A 23,727-nucleotide genomic window follows, 5' to 3' on the forward strand; every position below is an offset into this window, starting at 1 on the left:
GGGCTCAGGGAAACATTTTGTTACAGTACTTCAAGACTGAAACTATCCTGCAACCTGCCTTTAGTGTTTGTTTAGCAATAGAAGGTAAATTGTGTGGAGTGACGTTCTGGTTTTGGTTTTAATGACCTTTCAACTTGTATTTGCTTACATAGCCTCAGATGTTGGGGGTATTTAAGTGTTTTGACTGTTTGGAGTGAATACATCATGCTATACTTTCTTGTAGCCCGTTTACTTACAATAAATTCAGGATCCTCAACATTCTTCATCTTCACAGGACGATCCATTATAATATTTACTTTCTTAATTACATTCTGTTAATCACAACATGACCAGGTCCAACTGTAAGAAGACCTCTCCCCTCTGCAGGGCAGTGACGTCTGCATTAAGTGGTAATGACAATAAATCCAGCTCTGCTACTCAGTCAGTTTCAGTGCTCAAAGTCTCCTCAAGCTGAGTGCGTGGACAGCAGGAAGAAGTAACAATATGATTTTGTAAATGAAGAGGTTCATATGTAAACATGGTGTTGCCATAGTTACATGTGTATATTGCGAAGGTGTATTACTGTAGCTGGATGCAGCGGAGGTTACGTGACCACGTCCCCCGTTACAGCCGGATTGAGGATGTGTCAAGATCTCCCAGCACTCGAGGAAGAAGGCGGAGACGATGAGGACCTGTCGTTGTCTCTCTGGTCGCCGTCCTCAGTGGGCGCAGGCGCTGCAGAGTTACTGTGAGAGACAGAAACAAAAATGACTTATTCTTCATGTAGCACACCTCCTTCCTCTTTTGTGTGGGTATAGAAAAAAAAGATCATAGATATTTCCTTAAAATTCTTTAGAATTTTTGAATAAATCTTTAGGGGAAAAAAGATATAATTTATTATAAACAGGTATATAAAGACTGTGTTCAGATGGTATATATTCAATCAACTGTCGAAAAATTTTGAATGATAAAAAAAAGCTTTCTTGGATTTAAATTGAGAAGTTCTTCCAAGAAAAGTCGTGTGGTAGTCAACAACTGCAAATAAACTCAACGCAGGTTACCAGAATAAAATAACAGTTACAGAACCTTTGTCTCTATTTTAACTATTAGTTCCAAATAACATATTTCTTCCAGAGGCAGCACTTTAAGTCTCCTTATTTGGCATTTATACACAGTATATGAACATTTCATAAACAGTTTGTAACACACATTTTTACACAGCTTCGCTGTACACTCTATTCTGACTGGTTAATTACGGCATTCAGCAGACTGTTATTGCTGCTGTGAATAACAGACCACTTTTATATATGCAGTCCTTATCAAAGACACATAGCAGGAGCAAAACAAATGTTTTTAAATTTTAAAAAAAGAAATTTTAAATAATATGTTGTGTAAATTATTTCTTTAGTAAGAAGTCATGAAAAAAGAGAGATAATGTTCAGCAAAATAAGAAATAGACAGACAAGACTAACAGACAAATTATGTAAATAATGTAGACTAAGGACCGTGTGTATGTGTGTGTGTGGTGTGTGTGTGTGTGTGTGTGTGTGTGTTACCTGTCTCCACTCTGTGTGATGAGTCTCCTGCAGGTTTCCATCTGAACATCCAGGCCTCTCTTCATCGAGCACATTTCCATGTACTCGTGAAGGTGTCGGTTCATGTCACTCTTTGCTGTGGCCAGCTCCAACTGGAGTCCGAAAACATTCAGTCAGACATATTTTAAATATCAAATTACAAATGTTGAATGTGTGTTTACCACAAAATAGTTGCTTCTGCACCACTATTACGTGTTGTGCACGTTACTGTTGCTAAGCTTCATGTAGCTTTAGAAAAGTTTTTTATGTAATGTTATGAAAAGAATCCCCTCTAGAGATGATTGATCACACATGTGCAAGATTAAAAGGCAACATATAGTACAAGTATGACACATTTAACGAGAAAACAGGAGGGACAAATGCTTTAAGGGACTCTTGAGGTTGTTAAAAGATGGACATATCAAAAACAAAAAAATCATTTAATGCTTAGACATTATGGAAATCATCTTAAATGAATCTGCAGGAAATGGAGCACTATACATCTTAGGAGCATGCAGAAGACATAAGAAAAGGTGTGGTATTGCGATCTTAATGCACTGTACAAAGGACATGAGAATAAACAACACTGAGCATTAAAACAAAGGAAAAACAGGCAACATGTATCAACAGGAAAACCATTCAAGAAGTAAGTGTCTGACCTCAATCTGGTCAATTGTCTCTTGATATTCCTTCTCTCGGGACTTGAAAAGACATTCTGTGTCATTAATCACCTTTTCCAGACAGTCCTCCTGGTACAGAGAGAGACAGAGAAGAAAGATGGTATGTTTGTGGTGAGGATATGGATATACATGTGCTCAAATGCACCAACACTTAATAAACAGAACATGTGTTTGTGTGCTAATCATCACACAATCAGACACTACATGAGGTTACAAGACTATTAAAGCACAGCTGGCTTTATGCTCCCATCAGCTCTTATTTCACTGACTAATGCAGCTCCTCCCTTCAAAGGGACAGCAGATTGTTCAAACACCACACAGCCGGTAAATGAAAACTAATCCCTACATGCACTTCTTGGAAACAAACACACTGTACACCAAAACAGGCCAGACACTGCATCTGTCTGAGTGCGAGCGCAGTGTTTTGTCCTGAAACGCCCTGCTACAGTCGAGCCGTGAAGGTCAGTGCCATCGTCTGAGACAAAACAAAAACTGTATCGACCGACACGTCACGCTGCTGCGCTGCACAGCAATTCTGCATCAGAGCTTTAAAAGGTTCCTTGAAATCTGAACCAACAACATTAAAATGTGCAGCTGTCTGAAGGATGACAATGGAAAAACGTGCAGATCGTGATCTCACTCACACAGACACACACACACACAGACACACACACACACACACACACACACACACACACACACACACACACACACACACACAGATTTGACTTTCTCAGCGTCCTTTGTCCAAACAATGACCTAAAAATAGACTGAATATGACATGCAGTGCATCTGAAGACCAGATATAAATGGTCTATAAAGATAATAGAAAAACATAGTGTGCATGTGTATGGTTGAACTTGTTTTTTTAGTTCCTCTCTGGTCACTGATTTAACCCCTAAAAACTCAACTTTGTTCATCTGAATCACATATTAGGACTGCCTTTCAATAATGGCTTAAATATAACTTTACAAAGTCCCTCCAGGATTTTGCAAGCTGTTATCAGGGATTGTTGTGGCCTGAAATGCCACAAAAGAAGTAATCTGTATTGCAATGTTTATAGGCATTTTTTTTTTTTTTTTTTTTTTTTTTGCAATGAAATTGTGCGGACGAGTGAAATTTGCAAAAACAGTTGCAATGTTATCTCGGAACTGGAGCTGGCACTCCAGGGAGGCTTTGGTGAAAGTGAAACTTCACATGCAAAAAACATTACTTTGCTACGTCTGGCTTCTTGTCTGATACCCCGTGTTTCGTTATAGAGTGTTGGGATTACGGTAATACCTTTGTTTTGTCACGTAACAAACGTGGAAGTCAGAGTCGGTCATAGTCACACTTCAGCTCCAAAGTGGAAATGCTGAGCCGTGGTGTTGAATGCTTATTTCACTCAAGATTTGTCTTGTATCATATAAAAAATACCACATGGACATGTTAACAAAGTTAAAAATGTTTCTGATACGTTTTTCATGCCAGAAAGTATCAACACTGATTTCCATCTCTTTGCTAATTGCCGACTAATTCAAAACCAGATTTGAGACACACAAGGAAAACACAGACTTAATATCATGTTAATGTTTGCAAATCAATTCATCCTCTGACACACCCAAAGGGGAACTTTCAACATATTTGTTTGACATAAAATATTATAAAGTTTAAAAGGCTATGTTGTATTGAATCGCACTCATCTCTCTACTGTAGATGTTGCCATTATTTTGTCCATCCCCTGTATTTAAGTCTGCGTCTATTCTTTTAAACCAGCACTCAGACATGTCAATGAAATAAGGTGTGCGACCTCAGCCTACCTCTCCCGGTGGATGTGTGGGGTCAGGAGGCAGGGTGCACCCTGGGAAGTCCTCCCAAAGAAGCAGCGTCTCTTCGGTCTCCTCCCAGGCCAGACTGTCGCAATCATCCTCAAACTCACATTCACGGCTTAAACAAAAACATAAATGCACACACGCAAAAGACACACACACACGCAGAGACACATACAAGTTCACACATTGAAAAATAGTAGAGCAGCAGAAGGACTGCAGGGCTGCGGGACAATGATTTAATGACTCACAGCTGGTTCAGCATCCTCTGCATCTCCTCATTGATCTGATTGGCTGATGAGCCACCGTGCTCTTCCTCTTTGACCACGCCCCCATCACTTTCAGAGGTGCTGACAGGTTCGTCACACTCACTCCCATTGAAGGACAGAGGAGTTTGTTTCCGGCGGGAGTTTAGGGAGGACTGGTTGTTGGGAACCTGCGAGGACAGTCAGGATTCAGACCAACACTATCGAAACACAACACAAACTTTCAAATAAAGTGACTCAGTGGATTTAAAAACACATAAAACAAATAAAAGACCCAGAGATGAGAATATTAACTGCTCAGATTTGGTACCTGGTACATCTGGATCACGTCTTCACAGTTCCGCTGCTGAGCGACGTCACAGAGACGAGCAGTGATGTCGATCCTGCGGCAGATGTCCATGTCCACCTTCATGGCTTTCTCCTGGATCTTACTGTCCAACTCTGACAGGTTCTACAGAGAGGATCGAAGGAACCACATAAGACAGAGGGAAGAAATACTTCTGCTTTATTAATGTGAATAAATCACTGCTTTAAATAAACATGACTATGTTTTTCTTCAACAAACTACATTAGGAATATTTTTCTTCACCTTTCACTTAATGTCTTCCTGCAACAATCCTGAATATGTTCACTGTACGTACACAAAATATTTCTGTTTATTTTTGCGCTTATTATGAAAAGACATTCCTACTGAGCTGAAAATAAATATTCCATTGATATTCCTGATTGCATGCAGACGTGCACACACCGGTTAACGTGCCTCAACATGTTTATCATATCAAAACGGCTGGAGCTACTTGTGATATTTTCTTTGCATTAATATAGGTTTTTTTCAGGGTTTTCAGATGGTGGGGGACTTGATGGACTATGAGGACACAGCCTCCCTCTTTCATTCCTTTAACCACCTTCTTGAAAAGGTTGGTGTTGCAATATTAGTGCATATTAAAAAACCTGGTGAGATCCAAGGTTTTTATTCCAGATGATAAAAGTAGGAATGTTTCTCCCTCTGACCAGAAATGTGTACTTTTCTTTTGCATGCATCTCTACACCAGCCATCACCAGCTTAGTTGAGTGTCAGTGTATGCAACCTTGATATTTTTGTGTATTTTTGTCTTTTTAGCTGTAACTGTATGTTGTAATTCTTGATGTATATATTAACCTTTTAGTTCTCTTTTTGCCATAATTGTTATTGTATTCATGCTATCGTATATAACCTTGATATCTTCTTATTTTTATTTATTAAAAGTCTAACTAGGGACAGGAGCTGGAAACTACTTATAATACTAGCTATAATCTCTATATAAGAAACATCAGTTGCTGCAGCTTGCTTGTAACAGGCTTAAGTTGTACTATGTTAATTCGCATTTTCCCGATCAAATAAACTATCTAAATAGATAAATAAATAAAATGTATGACTAATGTTTGACTGCATGGGCTGCACTGTGCTCACATTGCTCATGAGGCCTTTGAAGAGAACCAGCTCCGCCTTCAGCTGCTGAACTCTGAGAGCCAGCTCGTCCTGACAGCCTTCGCTCTCCTGCAGGTCCTGCACACACAAAGGAAGCAATAAAGAACACACACATTCAGTGCAAACACGCCCACACTCTAACCACATATCTTTACTGGAAACTACAGTTTACATTATGCAAGCGGAGGTGATCAACAAAATAAAACCTTAGATTTGCAAAGTGCACAAAAACACTGTAAATCCTAAATGCATAATCTCCTCTGGAGGGCTCTGGATTTGTCTGATGGCATCATAATTCTCTCTCCTCCCTGTTGACTAATTCATATGTGCAACAATAATGGTCAGGACCCTTTGGGTCTCAAGTGGTGTTTTACAGCTTGCGGTCTCCTGTTGATGGGGTGCCGCCTGAGAAAGTGGGTCAGGTGCAGATTCCTGGCAATTGCACACGTGCGTTCAAAAAAAAAAAAAACATGTACAGTACAAGCATGTACACACTGAGACACACACACAGGAAATTGACAAACCACCGCTGCAGAAAGTACAAACATAGCAATTAACCTGACAGCAGTAACAGATAAGAAACAAAACTCTGTTTTAATCAAAATAGATGATTTTTGTAACTTTTAAATGAGAATGACTCATGCTTTTTTTTATATCAGTTGATTGTTCATAGTCAAATTAAAATAACTCATTTTTTCCTGACTGTTAAGGCATAGTGAAAAGTCTCATGTAAGCTATTTAAAACTCTGATTATTGTTGAACCCAAGAAAACAGAGGAGGTATGTTCATGGTATTTTTAGTTCAGCTAAGCCATAGCTCAAGTATCACACCCCAACAATTTATTTTTGTTGTTTGAATGACTCAGGCTGATGTCACAGCTGACAAATATAAAGTAGAGACACCTTCAGTTAAGACACACTGCATTGTTGGCTTCTAGCCATGTCTCCACACACACACACACACACATACACACACACACACACACACCCACATTCACACAAAGGCCAACACGTTACCTCTTGAAGGTCCGAAATCTTCTGCTGCAGATCCATCCTCATTGTGTATTCCTCTTCCCATCTAAGAGACACACAGATAAAAACAATGAACACATTTTAGTGTCTTGTAATATAAGCAGAGAACTACAGTTGTTCTGATACCAATATCAAAAATGCCTCCGACGATACTGCCTAAAATACTGGATAAAGTATCTGCTAGTGTGCGAGTCTACGCACCGATCTGAAACCACATAATTTTACGATGAACAAGGCTTCAGGGTTGGCGATGTCAGTAAATCTCTGAAATGTCGTGATCTACAAACTTACTCTGAAAAGCCTTTGCATCGTCTTCTTTTATTCAGCTCCTTGATACAGAAATCTGTTGTTAGTACATAGCTGTTTTTTGTATAAAAACGTGGTATTGGAACATCTCTTATTTGTGGCTTGCTGCTACAATTACGTCATCCACCGCCAATAATAGATTTTTGGCATTGGACTGGTTATCAGGAGTGCAATAGGAATATACTATATATACTGTTGGGTTATTTATAGCAGAGACATCGCAGCAGAGCGTCAGGCACAGCTTAACTGTTCATTCTGCTAGGTCTAAAAGTTTACTTTCACTTACAAACTGCTCCTCTCATCCATCGATGTGATCTGATCAGCTGTGAACAGATCGACAGATCAATCATCCATCCAGCAAGTGATAAACTGCTGCAGGAGAAGAAAAAAAAGAGCTCATGGAGAGCTCTGCCCACTGCGCTGCAGGCATGGTCGTGTTATAGTCAAGACCATACTAACCAAGACCAAGACTTGACTGAGACCAGAGTGTGCCAAGACCGAGAAGAGCCCAAAACCAAAAGCAGGGCCAGACCGAGTCAAGACAAACACTATTTATATTTGTATAAACAATTTTCCCTCGATTTCTATGAAGGATGGCAGCCGTTATCAGTGACAAAAAAAAGCAAACTACAAATGACTTCTGTGATTGCCTGGATTTGAAGAAGAACGTTTTACATTCAATAACAGTAATTATGTTAACAAATTATTATTGTGGTCTCAACTGGTCTTGATTAAAACTCCAGAGTCCGCTATATCCGATACTGAGACAAGACCGAGTCAAAATGCACTCGATTCCGAAACGAAACCGATACCCTCTAAAATTGGTCTTCAGACTGATCTCAGGGACCAAGACTGATCTCTACAACACTAGTGTATGAACCCACAAAAATATCCAAATTCAGAGAGAGATGATACAAAGGGACACACAGGCATTTAAAATGTGCCCCAAAATTAAAATAAACAGAATGCCCCTGTAGGAAACACTACACATGATCCATTTATGTATCTCGAAGACCCACTCAGAAGGGCTGGTGTAAAGGGATCCATGACTGAACTATTTCAAGAGGAGGCCTAAAAGCCAAAAGGGCTGAAAGGCATTCTCACCAGATGTTTCACTATTGCAAGTGCATCCGTCTATCCAACTGTGACTCTATAACAATCAAATTCCTCCGGAAGCATAATGTCACATGACACGACCGTCCAGGATTAATGATGCTGATCTGCAGGTGGCAGTAACCCGTAAAGACAGGCAGCCATGTGCCAACAAGCCAGAGAAGAACACTGCTACCAAGTATACATGGGTGTGAACAATGCTGGGCGTTACATATTAATCCGTTTAGCAAATGTCAGCACATTTGGTAGCCCTTTAAAAGGTACACAAAATTCACCTTTTGGTAAGTTACAATCAATGTGGACCTAACTAGCTTCAGGATCAGTCAAAAGTCAATTTACAAAAGGAGGAATGACACGAGGTTGGCTGTCAGGTGCTTGTTGTGCAAATTTACATGCACAAAGAGTGCCTGTGGATCTGAAATTAAAGAGTAAACTCAGTTTAGTTCAGTTATGTAAGGATACAAATCTGGATACAAGTTGCATGAAAAGATCCAGTGTAAATGAGAAAAGTGTAACTGATTTGCTTATTCACTCTCTGATGAATTGCTTCTTTGATGAATCGTGTGCTACTGTGGTGCAGCTAAGACCCATGAATCTGTACTTTAATACATTTAAAAGCCGGAGCACAGATCCTATACGTGTTCCCAGATTCAGTGACTTAATTCGGCACACGTGCTCAGGGGAAATCCACTCACTGCAGAGCCTGTAGCCTCTTATATAAAATGCTGTTTGAAATGCAGAATGCTGCGGCACATCAGGACCTTTAGGGAATACTAAATCTGAGAGAAACTGAGTCATGAAATAGGAGTTGTTGTTGTCGTAGAGGATGCTTGTTTGATCAGTAAGGTGAGAGTGAACAGAAAGCCGAGTAGTGCTTCCTTCTGCAAGCCAAGCCCCCCCCCCCACCTCCAGTCCAGCAGTTCGAGCTTGCAGTGCATGCTGCATTGCAGATACAGTGTGGAGTGTGAAGAGGGGGATGCGCAGTGGGAGAGGAGAGAGGCAGGGAGCATGAGAGAGGGAGAGGAAGTGTTTTGTGTGGGTTTGTGTGAGGTTTATGTGACAAAGAGAATGTGAAAGTGTGGTGGGCAGAGTGGGTGGAGTGAGGGACAGGGACGAAGGAAGGGGAAAGAGGGGAAAGAGAAGTGTCCTTGAAAAAAAAGCAAAAGGATAAAAACAGGATAGAAAAAGAAGCAAAATGCACCAAAAGCCAAAAGATAAATTAATTCATTGGTGAAATGACTCACAGGGGCAACAAAGGACATTTCATTAATAAATTGGGATCTGTTCAAAATATCTGACTGCCTATGTAACAGCCATGAATCTGAATGAGTGAGTTTCATTTGGATAAACAGCCTCTAATGCCTCCTTTGTCCTGAGGTAAAATAACACCTGCAGTACACTCAAAGGTTGAGAAAGAATCCAGAAACCACTTACAAAAACCTCAACGTGGAACAATTTGGAAACTGATCAGATAACAAACACTGATTTACAAAAGTTTCGACTTACTGAACAAGAGGTCAGCAAATCATTCACTCACAAGCTCCTAAAAAACAATTAAATCATGTCTTATGTCACACACTCTGAGTCCTTCTCCCTGAGCCACAAAGAGCCCACTATGCTGCGTTCAGGATCTCCTCTGCGAAGAATGCATGGCTGCTCATTTGGACATAATATGAGGGAATTCAACGGTGAATGTGCTGGAACATAGTTCACTCAGGACAGATAATACGTAATCCCAAACTGTCACATGTACTTCAAAGTCATGATAAGATGAACAATAATTTAAATGGAAAATCCACCCTGACAGAGTGTTCACACTGTGTTATTCCAGTCATCTGCAAACACAGACAGCTGCCTCCCTAAATTGGAAATCAGAGCATCCGGATTTGAACCGGTGATGTCATTGGGTGTCACACTGCTGTTAACTGGTACACTGACAATGAATAAGTGATTCAGAGAAGCTCTGTTTGAAATTATCCTAGCACAGAAACTGATTATTTTCCATTATCAATTAATCTGCTGAATATTTTCTTCATTTTTTTTGTCTTTATGTCAGAAAATCTCCCAGAGCTTAAGGTGACGTCTTGAAATCGATTTGTTATGATCTGTAAATCCAAAAGTATTTAATCAAATGTAATATGAGACATGAAAACAGCATAAAACATACTTTTAGAGAAGCTGGAAACTGTGACTGTTGGTATTTTGTCTTAACCGTTTGAAATCTGGATAAACATCATTTTTTTGTGCTGCCATCACAAGCATGTAAACCTCTGAACTCTGAGCAAATATGTCTGCTTTCTTATGAAAACATAGGGAAAATGTCAATGAGAAAGTTGGCAATAAGTGTCCTTCAAATTGCAAGAAATTAGTAGATTTGGAAAATATATCTTTTAAAAGTTAGGGGTAAAATGTAGGGGAAAAAAAGTATTTATAATTATCAAAATTATATATTTAAAAATATTTGACAGAATAACGTCAATGAGAAACTTGACATAAAATGTCCTGCAAATTGCAAGAAATCAGCAGATTTGGAAAATACTTTTTAAAGCTAGGGGAAAATGTAAAAAAAAAACAAAAAAACAAAAAAAACAATTACATATTTAATAATATTTTACAGAATAATTATCTATTATAATTTTCTACTTTATTTCACAGATTTTTAAAAGTTGAAGTTGTCTTCTTCTCATGTTTGTGAGGAAATCAAGCCTATTGAGAATCTCACAGCTCTGACCTCTTATGTCCCAGTAAAACCACTCTGGGCATTGTGAGGTTTGTTTCAGCGGCCTAACTGGACCATCTCCAAGATTTGTCTTTAGATGCATCATCATCATCATCACTGCCTTTAATCATCAGACACTTATTCAGTTTTATACAGTAAATGTCTGCATGAGCTCTGTGTCAGGATGGATTTTCCCTAATATTCCTAGCCACCCATGGGTGAGTCAGCGTCCTGGAAACTCTGAAGTAAACATTTGTGCCACAGATTTCTCTTCACGTCTCCCTAAGCTTTGACCTTCATTCTTCTTTATATTTAGCTCGTGATGTGTTAATTTTTTGGGGTGTATTTCTAGCTGCAGCACCTGCCTCTGTGGTCAGATATGAAGTGGATGCAGGGTCAGGCTGGAGGTGATGGATGGAGACAGATTGTGCTGACTCTGCTTTTGTTGGAGACAGCTGGTCTGCAGCTGTTTTACAGCTCGGATCACTGCTCCAAAGTAGAGCATTACACACAGTAAAGAAATCTACGGTGCAGCCTCGTGCTCAGAGGAAAATGCCCCTAAAGAGTTCAATGCATTTACCTGCGTTTATACTCATCTCTCTCCCTCTTCACTTTGGCCAGGACGTTATACAGGGCTCTTATCTCAGGGGTGATGGTATCAATCTGGACCCCAACCCCATCAGGGTGCACCCAGGACACTCCTGGGCTGGTCAGACGCTCCGCACTGGGGCCAAACTTGCGGGTGTGGTTGTAGGACCAGATGGTGCCTGGGAGGAACCGTGGAGGAGGGTTGGTGGAGCTCCCCGGGCCTGCACTGGTGTTGGAGACAGATCTAGAGCCAGATCCAGGGGAGTCCACACAGGGAGAGGCCTGACTGATGGTGATTGCTGGGTTACAGGTGGCATTTGTTTGGGTTGCATTGGAGTTTGCTGCAGGTTGCAGGGCTGCTGTGAGGGGTGGTGGGAACAGTGTTGTAGGCCTCCTGGCTGAGTTGTTGGTGTTGTGGAAGGGCAGGGAGCCAGGCCTGAGTGGTATGGTCCCAACAAATCCGGTCTGCACACCTGCCTCCTGGGTATGCCCCCTGCCTTCACAGCATCCACCTTGACAGCCCTTGTTGGCATCCAGCGCCTGTTGCAGCTGCTTTTCCAAAATCTTATTTCTGCGCTCTAATTCGTGCACTTTCGCCAAAAAGCATCTGAACCTCAGATTGAGGGTTTTGAGGACGCTGATGTTGGATCCCAAGTCGTTTCTGAGAGCCATGGCTGCGGGGGGATGCGGCACAGCGCGGTGCTGGAAGTGGTGGAGGAAAGGTGAGGTCTGTGAGGGTGCGGGGTAATCAGGCCCCGGCTGATCGGGCCCAGACACGGGCTGCTCACCCAGCAGAAACGACGTCGGGTCCGGTCCACCGAAAACGGTGTCGGGCAGGAGGCCTGAGGGAGAGTCTGGGTGTCCGGGAGCTTCAATCTGCTGTGGATGCTGTTGGAGATGCGTGTTAGCCCCCAACAAAGGATTCATGCTATGGTATGGAAAACTGAAGCGCTGCAGATCTGGCATGAACACGGACGGGAATTGTCTTGCTACAACAGAATATAATGAATAAATAAGTAGCAGTTGAACCAACGAGACAGACACGCGCGCAAAACGCCAGTATTCACCTGATTATATAACCGTTTCTAAATAAGAATCTTATCCTTAAAGCTGAGAGGTCTTAACGTCAGCTGATGGATCAGTGCTCTCTTACCGCCCGCGACCAAACATCCAAAATCGACTCCAAACCGGCTGAGAGCAACAGTACAAAACGCTGCGGCACTTGGACCCGCGGATGTTTTGCAAAATAAACGCCAATAAAGAAAGAAATGGGCGCAGAGCGTGGATGGATAACACACAAATCCAGTGTCACCGCGTCACTGAAGTTCTGGCAACAAGATGTGACCGCAAGCAGGAGCAGGTGCTGCGGGATTGGAGGAGCATGGTTACCGTAAGTACCAGACTAGAGCCGCGCTGAGCCATTAACTGTTTGTTTTCCGCCACCCAAAAGGGCATCATTATTTCCAGTATTCAGATCCTTTACTTAAGAAAAATTACCAATACCTATAAAACCCCTCAAGATTAATCAATATGAATTAGAAAACAACAAAATTGTTTATCAAAAATAGTTTCGAGTTTATTATTAAATCAGCTAATTGAATAATCGACTAATTATTTTAGCTGTACTTGTATGAACTGCAATTTATAACAAAAATTAAAATAATAATAATAATAATAAATAAATAAATTCTCATGCTTTTTATGCAAAAATACAAAATCTAAATGTTTAAGTAACTAGTAACTAAAACTTTCAGATAAATGCCCTGAAGTAAAAAGTAGGCCCCCTTATAGTATAAGTATAAAAATCAAAAGTACCCAATCCAGGAAAAAACTCAAAATTATTCAATTTAAATTAGAAAACAACATAATTGTTAATCAAAAATAGTTTCCAGTTTATATTTTAAATCAGCTAATTGATTAATTGACTGATTATTTTAGCTCTACTTGTGTAAACTGTAATTTATAAACAATAAAAAATAAACTCTTGTTATGCTTTTTATTTTTAAAAAAATATCAGATAAATGTCCTGAAGCAAAAAGTAGGCCTCCTTAAAGTAGTAAATCAAAAGTAGCCAATCCAGGAAAAACATTTTAAAAAACTAAAAAAATATTCAATTTAAATTAGAAAACAACTTAAATGTTTATCAAAATAGTAGCTCATTTCTTTTTAAATTTAGCTAATAATTAATTGATGAATGATTAGCTATACTTGTATAAACTGTGATATATAACAAAAATAACATTTTATAACTTTTCTTATGTTTTTTTATTCAAAAAAAATTGTAGTAATAGTAAACAAGACTTTCAGATAAATGTAGCATAGTATTTCCCACTGGAGTGTAATGGAGTAAAAGAATAAAGTGACATGAAAAGAAAAGTCTTAGGTAAAGTACATGTATGTCAAATTCGCACTTAAGTACAGTACTTGAGTAAATGCATTTTTACAGTCCACCACCGATTGCTTCCAAGTCATTACCAACTTTTTTTAATTAGAAATAAGTCAGATTTAAATACAAACATGCCAACAGCCAAACATGAATGACAAACTAAAATAAAATCTTAAAATGCTCAATTGTTTAAAAGAGAAGAAATAGAGTACTAACCTGGAAATTCATACACCTGCCCCACCTAACCTTAGCCAAGAAATCAGTTTCTGTTAGAAAGCCCAGTGGGCAAAATTTTCCTAAAAGCTGGACTGGGGTAATTCCATTACTTAGAAATTGAAGTTCGAGAAAGAATCCATTTTGAGAAAATTGCTTTTAAACAAAAAATAAGACACTGCAGGTGAAAAGGGTAAAACGACAACTAAAAGATATCGCCATGAAATTTCTCTAGTTGACAATTACTTTTTGTATTACAAATTTTCTAAAAATGTATGTTTAAAAGCATGCAATGGAGGCATTATCTAATAAAAGATGCACTTTCTACATACATTTCCAGAAGATAAATCTAAACTATCTGAAAGAAGACTTGTTATAGAACTAAAATAGCCCAAAATTTCAAACTTGGCGAGGGCATGAAAAACATATTATCACCAAGTATTATCAAGAAATTTATTTCTACACGCTGTGCATACACAGTAACCAATGTTGCATATTTTTAATTAGCCTACTTTGTATGAAATTAAATTACCACACAGCAAAACAGTTACCCAATGGTATTCAAGCACAAGGACTGAGTGGGCAGGTGAAACCAATCGAGCAGGTGAAATATCAGTTTTAAACATTTTTATATAAATATAAGGACATAAAAAAGAAAGCCAATCAAAAGTTCAAAAGTTATAGTTATAAATAATTGTTAGGCTCACTTAAAAGTTATTTACACCTATGATAAACCCTTTATTTATTTTATTTGACTCTCTAGATCAAGGACAGGTTGTTTTTAAAGGACACATCAGTGTATCTATCTTCCTGTCTATTAGACGGTGCTGGACTCTCTCAGATCGCTCCTTGTCCTCTGTCCACAGATGCTGTAGTGTCTCCTTTTGTTGTTTTCAGCATGTGAGGAGTTAAAGTCTAATACATCAGATCTTACTGACATATTATCTGCCCAGGAGTCTGTTCTCCCTCCTCTCCTGCTCCCTCGGTTCCTCTGTTTCTTCAGGTTCCTGTTTTTTCTTTCCACAGACATACACATGGGGTTGCTGCTGTTTCTCTTACAGCTCTGGCAGTAGGAGAGGCTGATGGTCCCTTAAAGAGAAGAGAAACAGATTTAAACCAGTGGTGAAATGTAACTAAGTTACTTAAGTAAGATACTTAAGTATGAATTTGAGGTACTTGTGCTTTACATGAGTGTTTTATTTTCATACTACTTTATACTTTTACTCTGCTACATTCCAGATGTAAATATTGTACTTAACTACATTCACCTGAAAGCTTTAGCTACTTTACAAACTAACATTTTGCATAAAAAAGATAAGAAACGTTTGTAAAATATGATGTTTTTTTTTATAAATTAAATTACCAAAGAGATTATACAAGTACAGCTGCAACAATTAGTTGATTAATCAATCAGTCAATACACATAAAATCTATTGCAAACTATTTTTAAACATTTAAGTCATTTTTTTAAAATAATTTTGCATTTTGGGGAGTTGTTATTTTCAGTTTTGTTTGTAATTTTCCTTTTTTTAAAATAATCTTGAGCTTTGGTGTTTTTTTCCCTCTTTTTAATGTAATTTTGAAGTTTGTTTTTTTTTCTATTTTCTTTCAATCATTTTGACTTTTGGGGATTTTTTTTCTTATTTTTCTAAATCATTTTGAGTTTTTATGGACGTGTTTTTTAAAGATTTTTCTACATCGGGTACTTTTACTTTTAATACTTTAAGTACATTTTCCTGATTACTTACTTTTACTTGAGTACAATTCTCAATGCAGGACTTTTGCTTGTAACAGAGTACTTTTACAGGGTGATATTAGTACTTTCTGACATCTGAATACTTATTCCAGCACTGCTCAAAACATGGCTCTGCATAAACATAAACTTATATATAAAACTATTTTTTCTAAGAAATCGCAGCAGTTTGTCCATTCTCCTTACTTTCATAAGTACTCCCCTTCCTTTCCTGCATCCGCCTCCTCTCTGCCTTCTCTTTGCCCAACACCATCACGCAGACGTCATCCCTGAACTCCCTGTTCATGATTTGGTAGATTAAAGGGTTAATCATGCAGTGGGACTTGGCAAACATAACAGGGATTAAGGTGACTACAGGTGGGAAGCAGGAGGACAGCTGGGGGCTCCTGGTTGGGGGCTCAGCTTCTTTTTCCACAGTGGACCTGAACATGGCGTCACTCAGACCGGTGATGGAGGCTAAATTCATGTTGTTCACATCGCTCCAGTTGTTCTTGGGACTGTAACTTTGCTTGTAATATTCTGTAGCCGTCCAGTTGAGCAAGGAGGGGATGTCAAGGATCTTTGGAGCATTTGGAGAGCTCGAGGCCAGACCAGAGGACTCCTCCACCACAATCTGTAAAGATGCCTCTTCATCGTCTCTGGGAATGAGTGCAGAGATCAGAGACACAGCAGCATAGGGCGTCCAGGCCACGAGGAAGGTGGTGCACACCACAGCAGCCATCTGAAATAAATACACAGCTTTATGTTTTACTGCAGGATGTTTATCCAGGAATCTGATATTGATCCTCACTCAGCTTTACCTTTGCAAGTCTCAGATCTTTGCTGGTGTGACTGACAGAGGAGGACGGTATAGATGCCAGAGTGCGACTGGATCTGTAGACCTGAAGACAGAAGAAACAGTTAAAGGAATACTTAATGTGTATTTTTCAACCTGAAAGAGCTGTATTGTGCAAGAGCGCTACAGCTGCAAAATGAGCTGTAATGTAATCTTTCAGGGCAATAGTTAACCGTTAATGTACATCCACATATAGTGCTTATACTGTCATTATAACAAACTGATCAGATCAAGGGAAAGATTCTTTCTATAATGTTGTCAGACACAGTATAATAAGGATTTCTAGTTGACATAGATTGAAGGTGCGATATTGTGTTGTGTTCTGCAGCTGCCGACTGCAGCACAATAGTTCACTACTAAACTCATTTTAAAGATCTTTGTTTCCATTAGTCTCTTAAGGCCATGACACACCAAATTCAGCCAAGAAGTTGCTCTTGAACACACTGCAAAGATTCAAGCCAATGTGGGACTAACACATAACATTCTGCAACAACGCGAAAGGAAATACCTCGCCATTCTAGAGCTCAGTGAGCACAATAGCTAAAAAAAAAATAACTTAGAAAAACAACTTTGTTCCAATTTTACACCGTCTTGACTTCAGTGGTTTGTTTTCTCCTCTTGTGCATTGAGCTGCCAATTAGAGCGACTGCCCTGTCTCCTAAGCTGATTCAACATGTTGAATCAGCCAAAAGTGGCTTACAATGGCCGACTGGTATCAACGATGTTGGACACACTGCAAAATTTAGGGTGACAGGGATTCACTGACAGCCCGACGTTGACTGATAGCTGGCCGGGACCCTTTGACACAAAAACATGGCAAGATAGGGTCAACACTGAAACAATGAAGTTTCCCTTTAAAGCTGCTATTTGCAGTTATACCACAATTCACACCCACAACAAATATAAAACACCCACATATTAAACTCACATGTGAATAATTTCTTATTTAAACTTGGCATCTTTCAAGTTATTCCCATGGCCTAAGTTTTAGTTCCTTTTAACCCATCTACCCAAGGGTCCCTGCATATTTTCAAATACGTTTGCAATTCATAAAATGACCACAAACAAACTAATACACCATGAATCAATGGCCTTTATGCACCCTGACATCTGAGTCAATAATACGATAATAATACGACAATAGAGTTGTCTCTTATTCAGTGTATTCATGGGGGGTGCCAGAGGTGCGATTTTTTTGTAACTACAGAATACAGACACAGCTCCCAAACCCTCCATTTACTGTCATGAAGCAGCAGTTGTCCTCACCGTCAGCAGGATGGCCACATAAGAAGCGACGGTGGTGAGCGTAGGAAGTCCAAAGCATAATGTCAGGATGAGGAGAATATAGATTCTGTCATTTAGAGATGACCTCATTCTCCACCTTGAAATAGTGATACAGGCAGAGTGATTATCGCTCACATGTTTGTCTTCAAAAGCATGAAGAAAACAAATAGGAGAATAAACAGAGCCTGCAGACTTTTGTGCACATAAACAGAAAGGCATGGAGCACCACTGTGAATGAAATCAGACACTACCAGTTGATGGTGCAGCTGGTCCCATATGGTTCTGGTCCATAGCTTCCAAAGCCAAAGGCAGGCAGCAAAGCCCAGGACAGCGTGTAAACCCACACCAGCGCTATAGACAGAAACACATGGCGCCTCTCGATCCATTGACCTATAGAGCCAAGAAGCATGAAGCCACATAATGAACTTATTTCAGCAGCATGTTCATGCGTAAGCATAATGGGCACTCAACCTCATGGGAAATCTTGACAGTTTCTTGAAACATCAGCAGGTTTAATTGACCTTTAGTGTTACACAAGCAATCATCAGTCAATGAACAGCCCTTAAATCAATAACTCTGTACATCAATGCATTTGCACAAGAAATACATGTTTTTTTAGAGACTCTATTGTGTAAGTAGGGTTTGTGTAAAAGTCTTTGTGGCAAGAAATGCCCCAAATTACACAGGAAGAGTCAGATGGATAACTGCAGTCATGCCTGTGTGGATTTTTAGGAAGATCTCAGACTTGCCGTATCTTACGCAGCAGATCTTCAGGCAACGGTCCAGAGAGATGAGACAGGTGGTGAGCAGAGAGCCGATGCCAAACACAAAGCCCTGAATCCCGTACAGAAGGCACCCAGTGTCCCCAAACACCCAGGCATGACACAAGCTGAAAGAGGCAGAGGAGGGCTTTAGTCACCCTCCTTAAAACCTGGATCGTCATCACTCTTCTTGAGATGCATTCACACGTCTTTCACAGATTTTAAAATCTTTGAACCATTAGCAAATTGGTTTTATTTCTTTCAGAAAAAAGGAGGGGAAAAAGCAATGAGCAACTTAGCAAAACAACATCCTGCAAATTGCAATAACATTTTTCGATTTAGAAAATTATTGGTTTTATAAGCTAAGGTAAAATGTCAAGAGAATTATATTTAGAATCATCAGAATTAAATATTTGAAATGATTTTACATAATTATTACAATTTTAATCATTTTTTTTCACGTAACTTCCTTGCTTTCTTTGTTTATAATTTTTGTTTTTTAACTTTCCGTTGCTTTTGTTTGTATGTTTGTTTGGGGTTTTTTTTTTAGGTAATTTCCTTATGCTTTGTGCCATTTTTTTGCTCATTTCTGCATCATTTCTTTTTAAGTTGCTCATTGTTTTTAAAAGAAATCAGGCCAAATAGCCCAGGCCTTAAAGGGTTAGGGATTATTACCTTCTGTCTCAATATCTGCTAGTATAGATATTTGTTTTACACTCATGGTGTTGTCACGCTGGATTCTTGGTTACTTTGGTAGAAAACAAAGTGTTCTGTACCTGGAAATGATGAAAAATGGCCCTCCAAAGAGGCTGAAGCCAAAATCGCAGAGGGCCAGGTTGATGGTCATGAGCTCTGGTGGTCTGAGCTTCTTTCTCTTCCTGGAGTAGACTAACAACACAGTGCCGTTCCCCAGCACCGCAACAACACCTGGAGCAAGAGAAATAGTTGGCAAAGAATGAACAAGTGACTTTAACGTTGCTCCTGAAATCACACTGGTTGTGCATAATTACACGACATGAGAGTGCAAGTGGATCATTCCACAGTAATTCACCTATTTTCCGCTCTTCCATGCAAATTAACCAACTGCTCTGCATCCACCTGAAGACTCACGCTGCTCCACAGAAAAGCCAATTAGTTTGGACAAAGACTGATGCAAATTAGCGTGTTTGACTGAGACAGTAGAGCTCCTGTCTATCTATAGCTTCATCGATCTGTTGTGTTAACTGAACAATGAAGGTTGTGTTTAAGATTCAGAGATGAAGAATGTCCCTCTGTTGCTCAGCTGGATGCAAGTCTTTTGTATTCAGACGGTCTGAACTGTCTGTTTTATTGAGACAGTGTCTGGTTTGGGTTTTTGTGTTGATTTGTAATATGTTAGTCAAACTGACAGCACACATGAACTGTGAGTTTTCACAGCACATTGTCAATTTTTTACAGATTTATAAAGTATTTCTGTTTTTCACAGTATGCAAAATGGTATTTTGATTACTTGGACCCCAATATCCCTGTTAAAATGTCCCTTCTGCCTGCCTTCTCTGCTATATATTGGAATTAGATGGCACTCAGCTCAACAAAATACCTAAAAATACATTTGAACAGCAACAGCATTGTCTCTTTCCTGAAATCATGACTTGCTTACTTTTTTTGATGGCACTTTGACCACCACAAGCCATTATATTGGAGAGAAGGCAGACATCGCTACAGACGATATATCCAACACTCTGCAGCTCTCACCAAAAGATAAATAAATAGATAAGATAAATAGCTCTACAGGTGAGAGATAATATACTTTTGATTTTTGGGTGAACTGTCCCTTTAACTAGGTTTAAAGCTAGATAAATAATTTATTATTCACTCAGTGTGGGGTATTAAATAATTAAAATTTGGTGTTTGCTTGTTTCACGACTTCATTCATTTTTTTATACAAAGGGACAAAAACTTGACAAGAATTTACAGATAAATTTCAGCTTGTTTCAAAACATCTGCAAATATGGACCTGCCAAAAATGAGTGGAAAAACTCTCCTCAAAAAAAACAAAGTTAAGATTGACACAGTGATAAAAGTGTGCTCTGAAACTACTTACATGTGAAAGCAAGGAGGACCGCAACAGCCAGGTCTGCAGAGGGGGACAGTTGGGACAAGAACAGCGTGTGGACAGATGAGGGGACAAACCAGGAGCCCCTGTGTGAGCCACTGTCTCCCATGGATGGACTGCACCAACCCCCAGAAGCATACAGAGAGGAGAAGCAGCAGCTGGAGCTGATGGCACAAAGACAGAGAAGACCTTAAAATACTGTGACACTTTGACAACTACAGAGTGGAAATAGCAGCATGTAGAAATAACATTTTCTCCTGAGGAGGGAAACATCATGCAGCACAGGCATTAGTATACTTGCAACTATTCTGCTCTCTGCATAGTTTCAGCTGAATATGTTCACTCTGTTTTTATGTTTTTAATCTGCTTTTAACATGCAGACAAAAATACCAGTATAGCAAAAGCTACTTTTAAACATCCAGCTTAAGAGAACAAATGGTGCATTTAGAACAGGATAGTGAGCAAAAGACAGCAGGATTTTTTGCTTTTCTGCTGAACTTTAAAGGGAAACTTCAGTATTTTTCAACATGGTTCCTACTTTCCCATGTTTTGTGTCTAAGTCAACAATGGGAACAACCATTTGTGAAATTGGTACAGACATGAGCAAGAATAGCAGTGAAACAGGCTGGAATGTTAATGAGCAATTGTGCAACATCCATTTACGCCCACTAAAAGTGCTTGTTTTTGCCACTGACAGGCTCAGGTTGTTATGAGTGTCTCACAACATTATGGAAAGAATCCCTACAAAGATATACCATTTTGTTAAAACGTAAAATCCCTTTTGTTTAACTAGAAAAAGCCTGAAATTGTCATTGGCAGACAAAACAGACTTCCTTCAAGAAAATAGTAATTTATCAGTATAAAACACATTTAATTCAAAGTTGACAGAAACAAAACTAAATGCACAAAAACAGTGTTGCTTTGTCTTTCCACTGTTTTAACAATTGCCATCTCTCAAAAACATGGAAAAGAGGGTCCAGACTGAAAAAAATCCAAAGTTTCCTTATAAGTATCAAAGTATTTATCACATTAAAAAATATATGTTTTTCTGTCACTGCTCATTGGCCATGCAGAGCATGCAAACGCTCATCTCCTTGAGTTCAATATCAGTCAGCTTCCTTAAAAATGTGGCACTCCTTCTAAAGCATTATGAATTAAATGATGACAATAGTTGAGAGTTACACAGAAGATTCATGTAAATGAATGCAGATCAAACAGATTATGTAACTTAATCTCACTTAGAAAAAATCTGACATTTCTTTATCTATTTTTTATTTTACATGAATTATTGATGTTTCAGGATTATCCGGGTAAAGGTGGTGATTGTCACACCATAGCAGAATTGTGAATAGCTGTTAATATAAAAGAATACTAGATACTTTAAGTATCCTAGTAAAATAAATAACTTATAGCCCTGATAGTCTTTTTTTAATAATGCCGCTTTGTCAGTAGTCACAGAAAAATCCAACTACACTCTCCTCAATTGGTTGTCCTTACAGAAATTTTATATTTATCTAAGCAGGCAGTGTTTTGAGTCTCTTGAGTGAAAAAGGGGTCAAAAAGGGGATGCACTCAGTGGTTAAAAGCTGAACGAACACAGTCACATTTACAGAAGAAGTTATAAAATAGAAAAGTGGTTCCCTAGGATTCTAAAAAATCCCTCCAAATCATTTCTACACTCTGTTTTTTCCCTACCAACTCTCCATCTAAGATGCAGAAATGTTCAGTAAAAACACAAACTCACACAAAAATAAGCATCACTCACCTTCCACTTGTTGGTCCCTTCCTGTTGTCTCTCAGCTACTGCAAAGATCTCTTACAGTTTCATATCTTCTTCATCTGAATCCTCTCTCTGTAAATCCACACGGCATTTCTCTGGAGAGCTGGAGAGAAAATTCACTGTCAACAATCTGGCTCAGACATGATCTGCGAGACGCATGCCAAATGAGAAACTGAGAGAGAGAGAGAGGGAGAGAGAGGGAGGGGGTATTTAAGAGTCTTTAACCTATGTCCCGCCTTGAATCTCCTCTCCAGTTGACCACTGAATCCATCCATATTATCCCTCTGAAAAAATTGAAATACAGAGAAGGGGCATGTTTGAGAGCAACAGGAACCTTCACAGTACATATTGTCATCAAACCAGCTGTTGTGGAAGAACTGTGGTTTTAATTTTGAAGATAAAAGCATGTGTAGATGAGTCAGATCATACTGAGGTTTCTGAATAAACATGAGTGATTCAAAGTGACAACCCAAATCACATTTTCTAACTTGATCTGACAGATGTGAATGTTTGCTGTAGAGTCATTAACATCCTAACACTCAGAAACCGTGTCAGTTCAGAAAATCTCTATTTTATTGCTATCATTATCATTATTATTTTATTATTTGCTCTTATACCCATGCATGGGCAGATTGAGACAGTGGACCCCTGGGCAGAGACAAGCTAAAGTCCCCGCCATCTCACCTTTACAGGAGAAAGACACAGACTTGGTGGTTTTTCCTCAGTTTTGGTTCGCATCTCTTTGTAGGCATATGCAGCTTTTTGAGGTTTTGTGTCTGTCTGAGTTATTTGGGTCTTTTTTTGATTGTTTTGCATCTCTTTGTAGTTATTTTGCGTCTCTTCCTGTTTAGTGCAGTTTTTGAGTGACATTTTGCAGATGAAGGTCGGCCCCTGCATGGGACTATGCCCGGTAGGTCTGTAATCTATTTATGTATACTCTTTGTAAAAGGTCCAGTGTGTACAATTTGGGTGCATCTGTTGGCAGAAATGGTATATAATATTCATGTTTTCTTTAGTGTATAATCACCTGAAACAAAGAAAAGTTGATTTGTTACTTTAAGAATGAGTGATTTTTATCTACAGACACA

General features: G+C 39.1%; 2 protein-coding genes across 2 annotated transcripts; both read right to left on the reverse strand.

Annotated features, from left to right (window-relative positions):
• Positions 1–213: 213 nt before the first annotated feature.
• Positions 214–12,847, reverse strand: iffo1b (intermediate filament family orphan 1b). The gene is made up of 9 exons (XM_042489332.1): positions 11,525–12,847; positions 6,792–6,852; positions 5,758–5,853; positions 4,618–4,758; positions 4,293–4,477; positions 4,033–4,159; positions 2,213–2,302; positions 1,536–1,666; positions 214–725 (listed from the first exon to the last, which is right to left on the reverse strand). Exons 1-9 carry the CDS (start codon positions 12,496–12,498, stop codon positions 626–628), a joined length of 1,905 nt encoding a protein of 634 aa, XP_042345266.1. The 5' UTR covers positions 12,499–12,847; the 3' UTR covers positions 214–625.
• Positions 12,848–14,961: 2,114 nt separating this feature from the next.
• Positions 14,962–22,684, reverse strand: opn9 (opsin 9). The gene is given in 10 exon segments (XM_042489366.1): positions 14,962–15,136; positions 15,138–15,220; positions 16,071–16,605; positions 16,685–16,765; positions 17,986–18,100; positions 18,255–18,393; positions 18,753–18,892; positions 19,541–19,691; positions 20,848–21,023; positions 22,625–22,684. Coding segments are annotated over 9 exon segments (1,440 nt in total). The 5' UTR covers positions 20,969–21,023; positions 22,625–22,684; the 3' UTR covers positions 14,962–15,061.
• Between the last annotated feature and the right edge of the window lie 1,043 nt (positions 22,685–23,727).

Source organism: Plectropomus leopardus, chromosome 7 (assembly GCF_008729295.1).
Source record: "Plectropomus leopardus isolate mb chromosome 7, YSFRI_Pleo_2.0, whole genome shotgun sequence".
Classification (NCBI taxonomy): domain Eukaryota; kingdom Metazoa; phylum Chordata; class Actinopteri; order Perciformes; family Serranidae; genus Plectropomus; species Plectropomus leopardus.

Bases quoted from the DNA above. Each gene is read 5' to 3' on its own strand.
- iffo1b (XM_042489332.1), bottom strand. From the start codon at position 12,498: ATGCCAGATCTGCAGCGCTTCAGTTTTCCATACCATAGCATGAATCCT. The intron at 5,854-6,791 runs GTAACGTGTTGG...TTGTGTGTGCAG, and splicing joins AGATTTCGGACCTTCAAGAG to GACCTGCAGGAGAGCGAAGG. The intron at 4,759-5,757 runs GTGAGCACAGTG...TCCTCTCTGTAG, and splicing joins TCAAAGGCCTCATGAGCAAT to AACCTGTCAGAGTTGGACAG.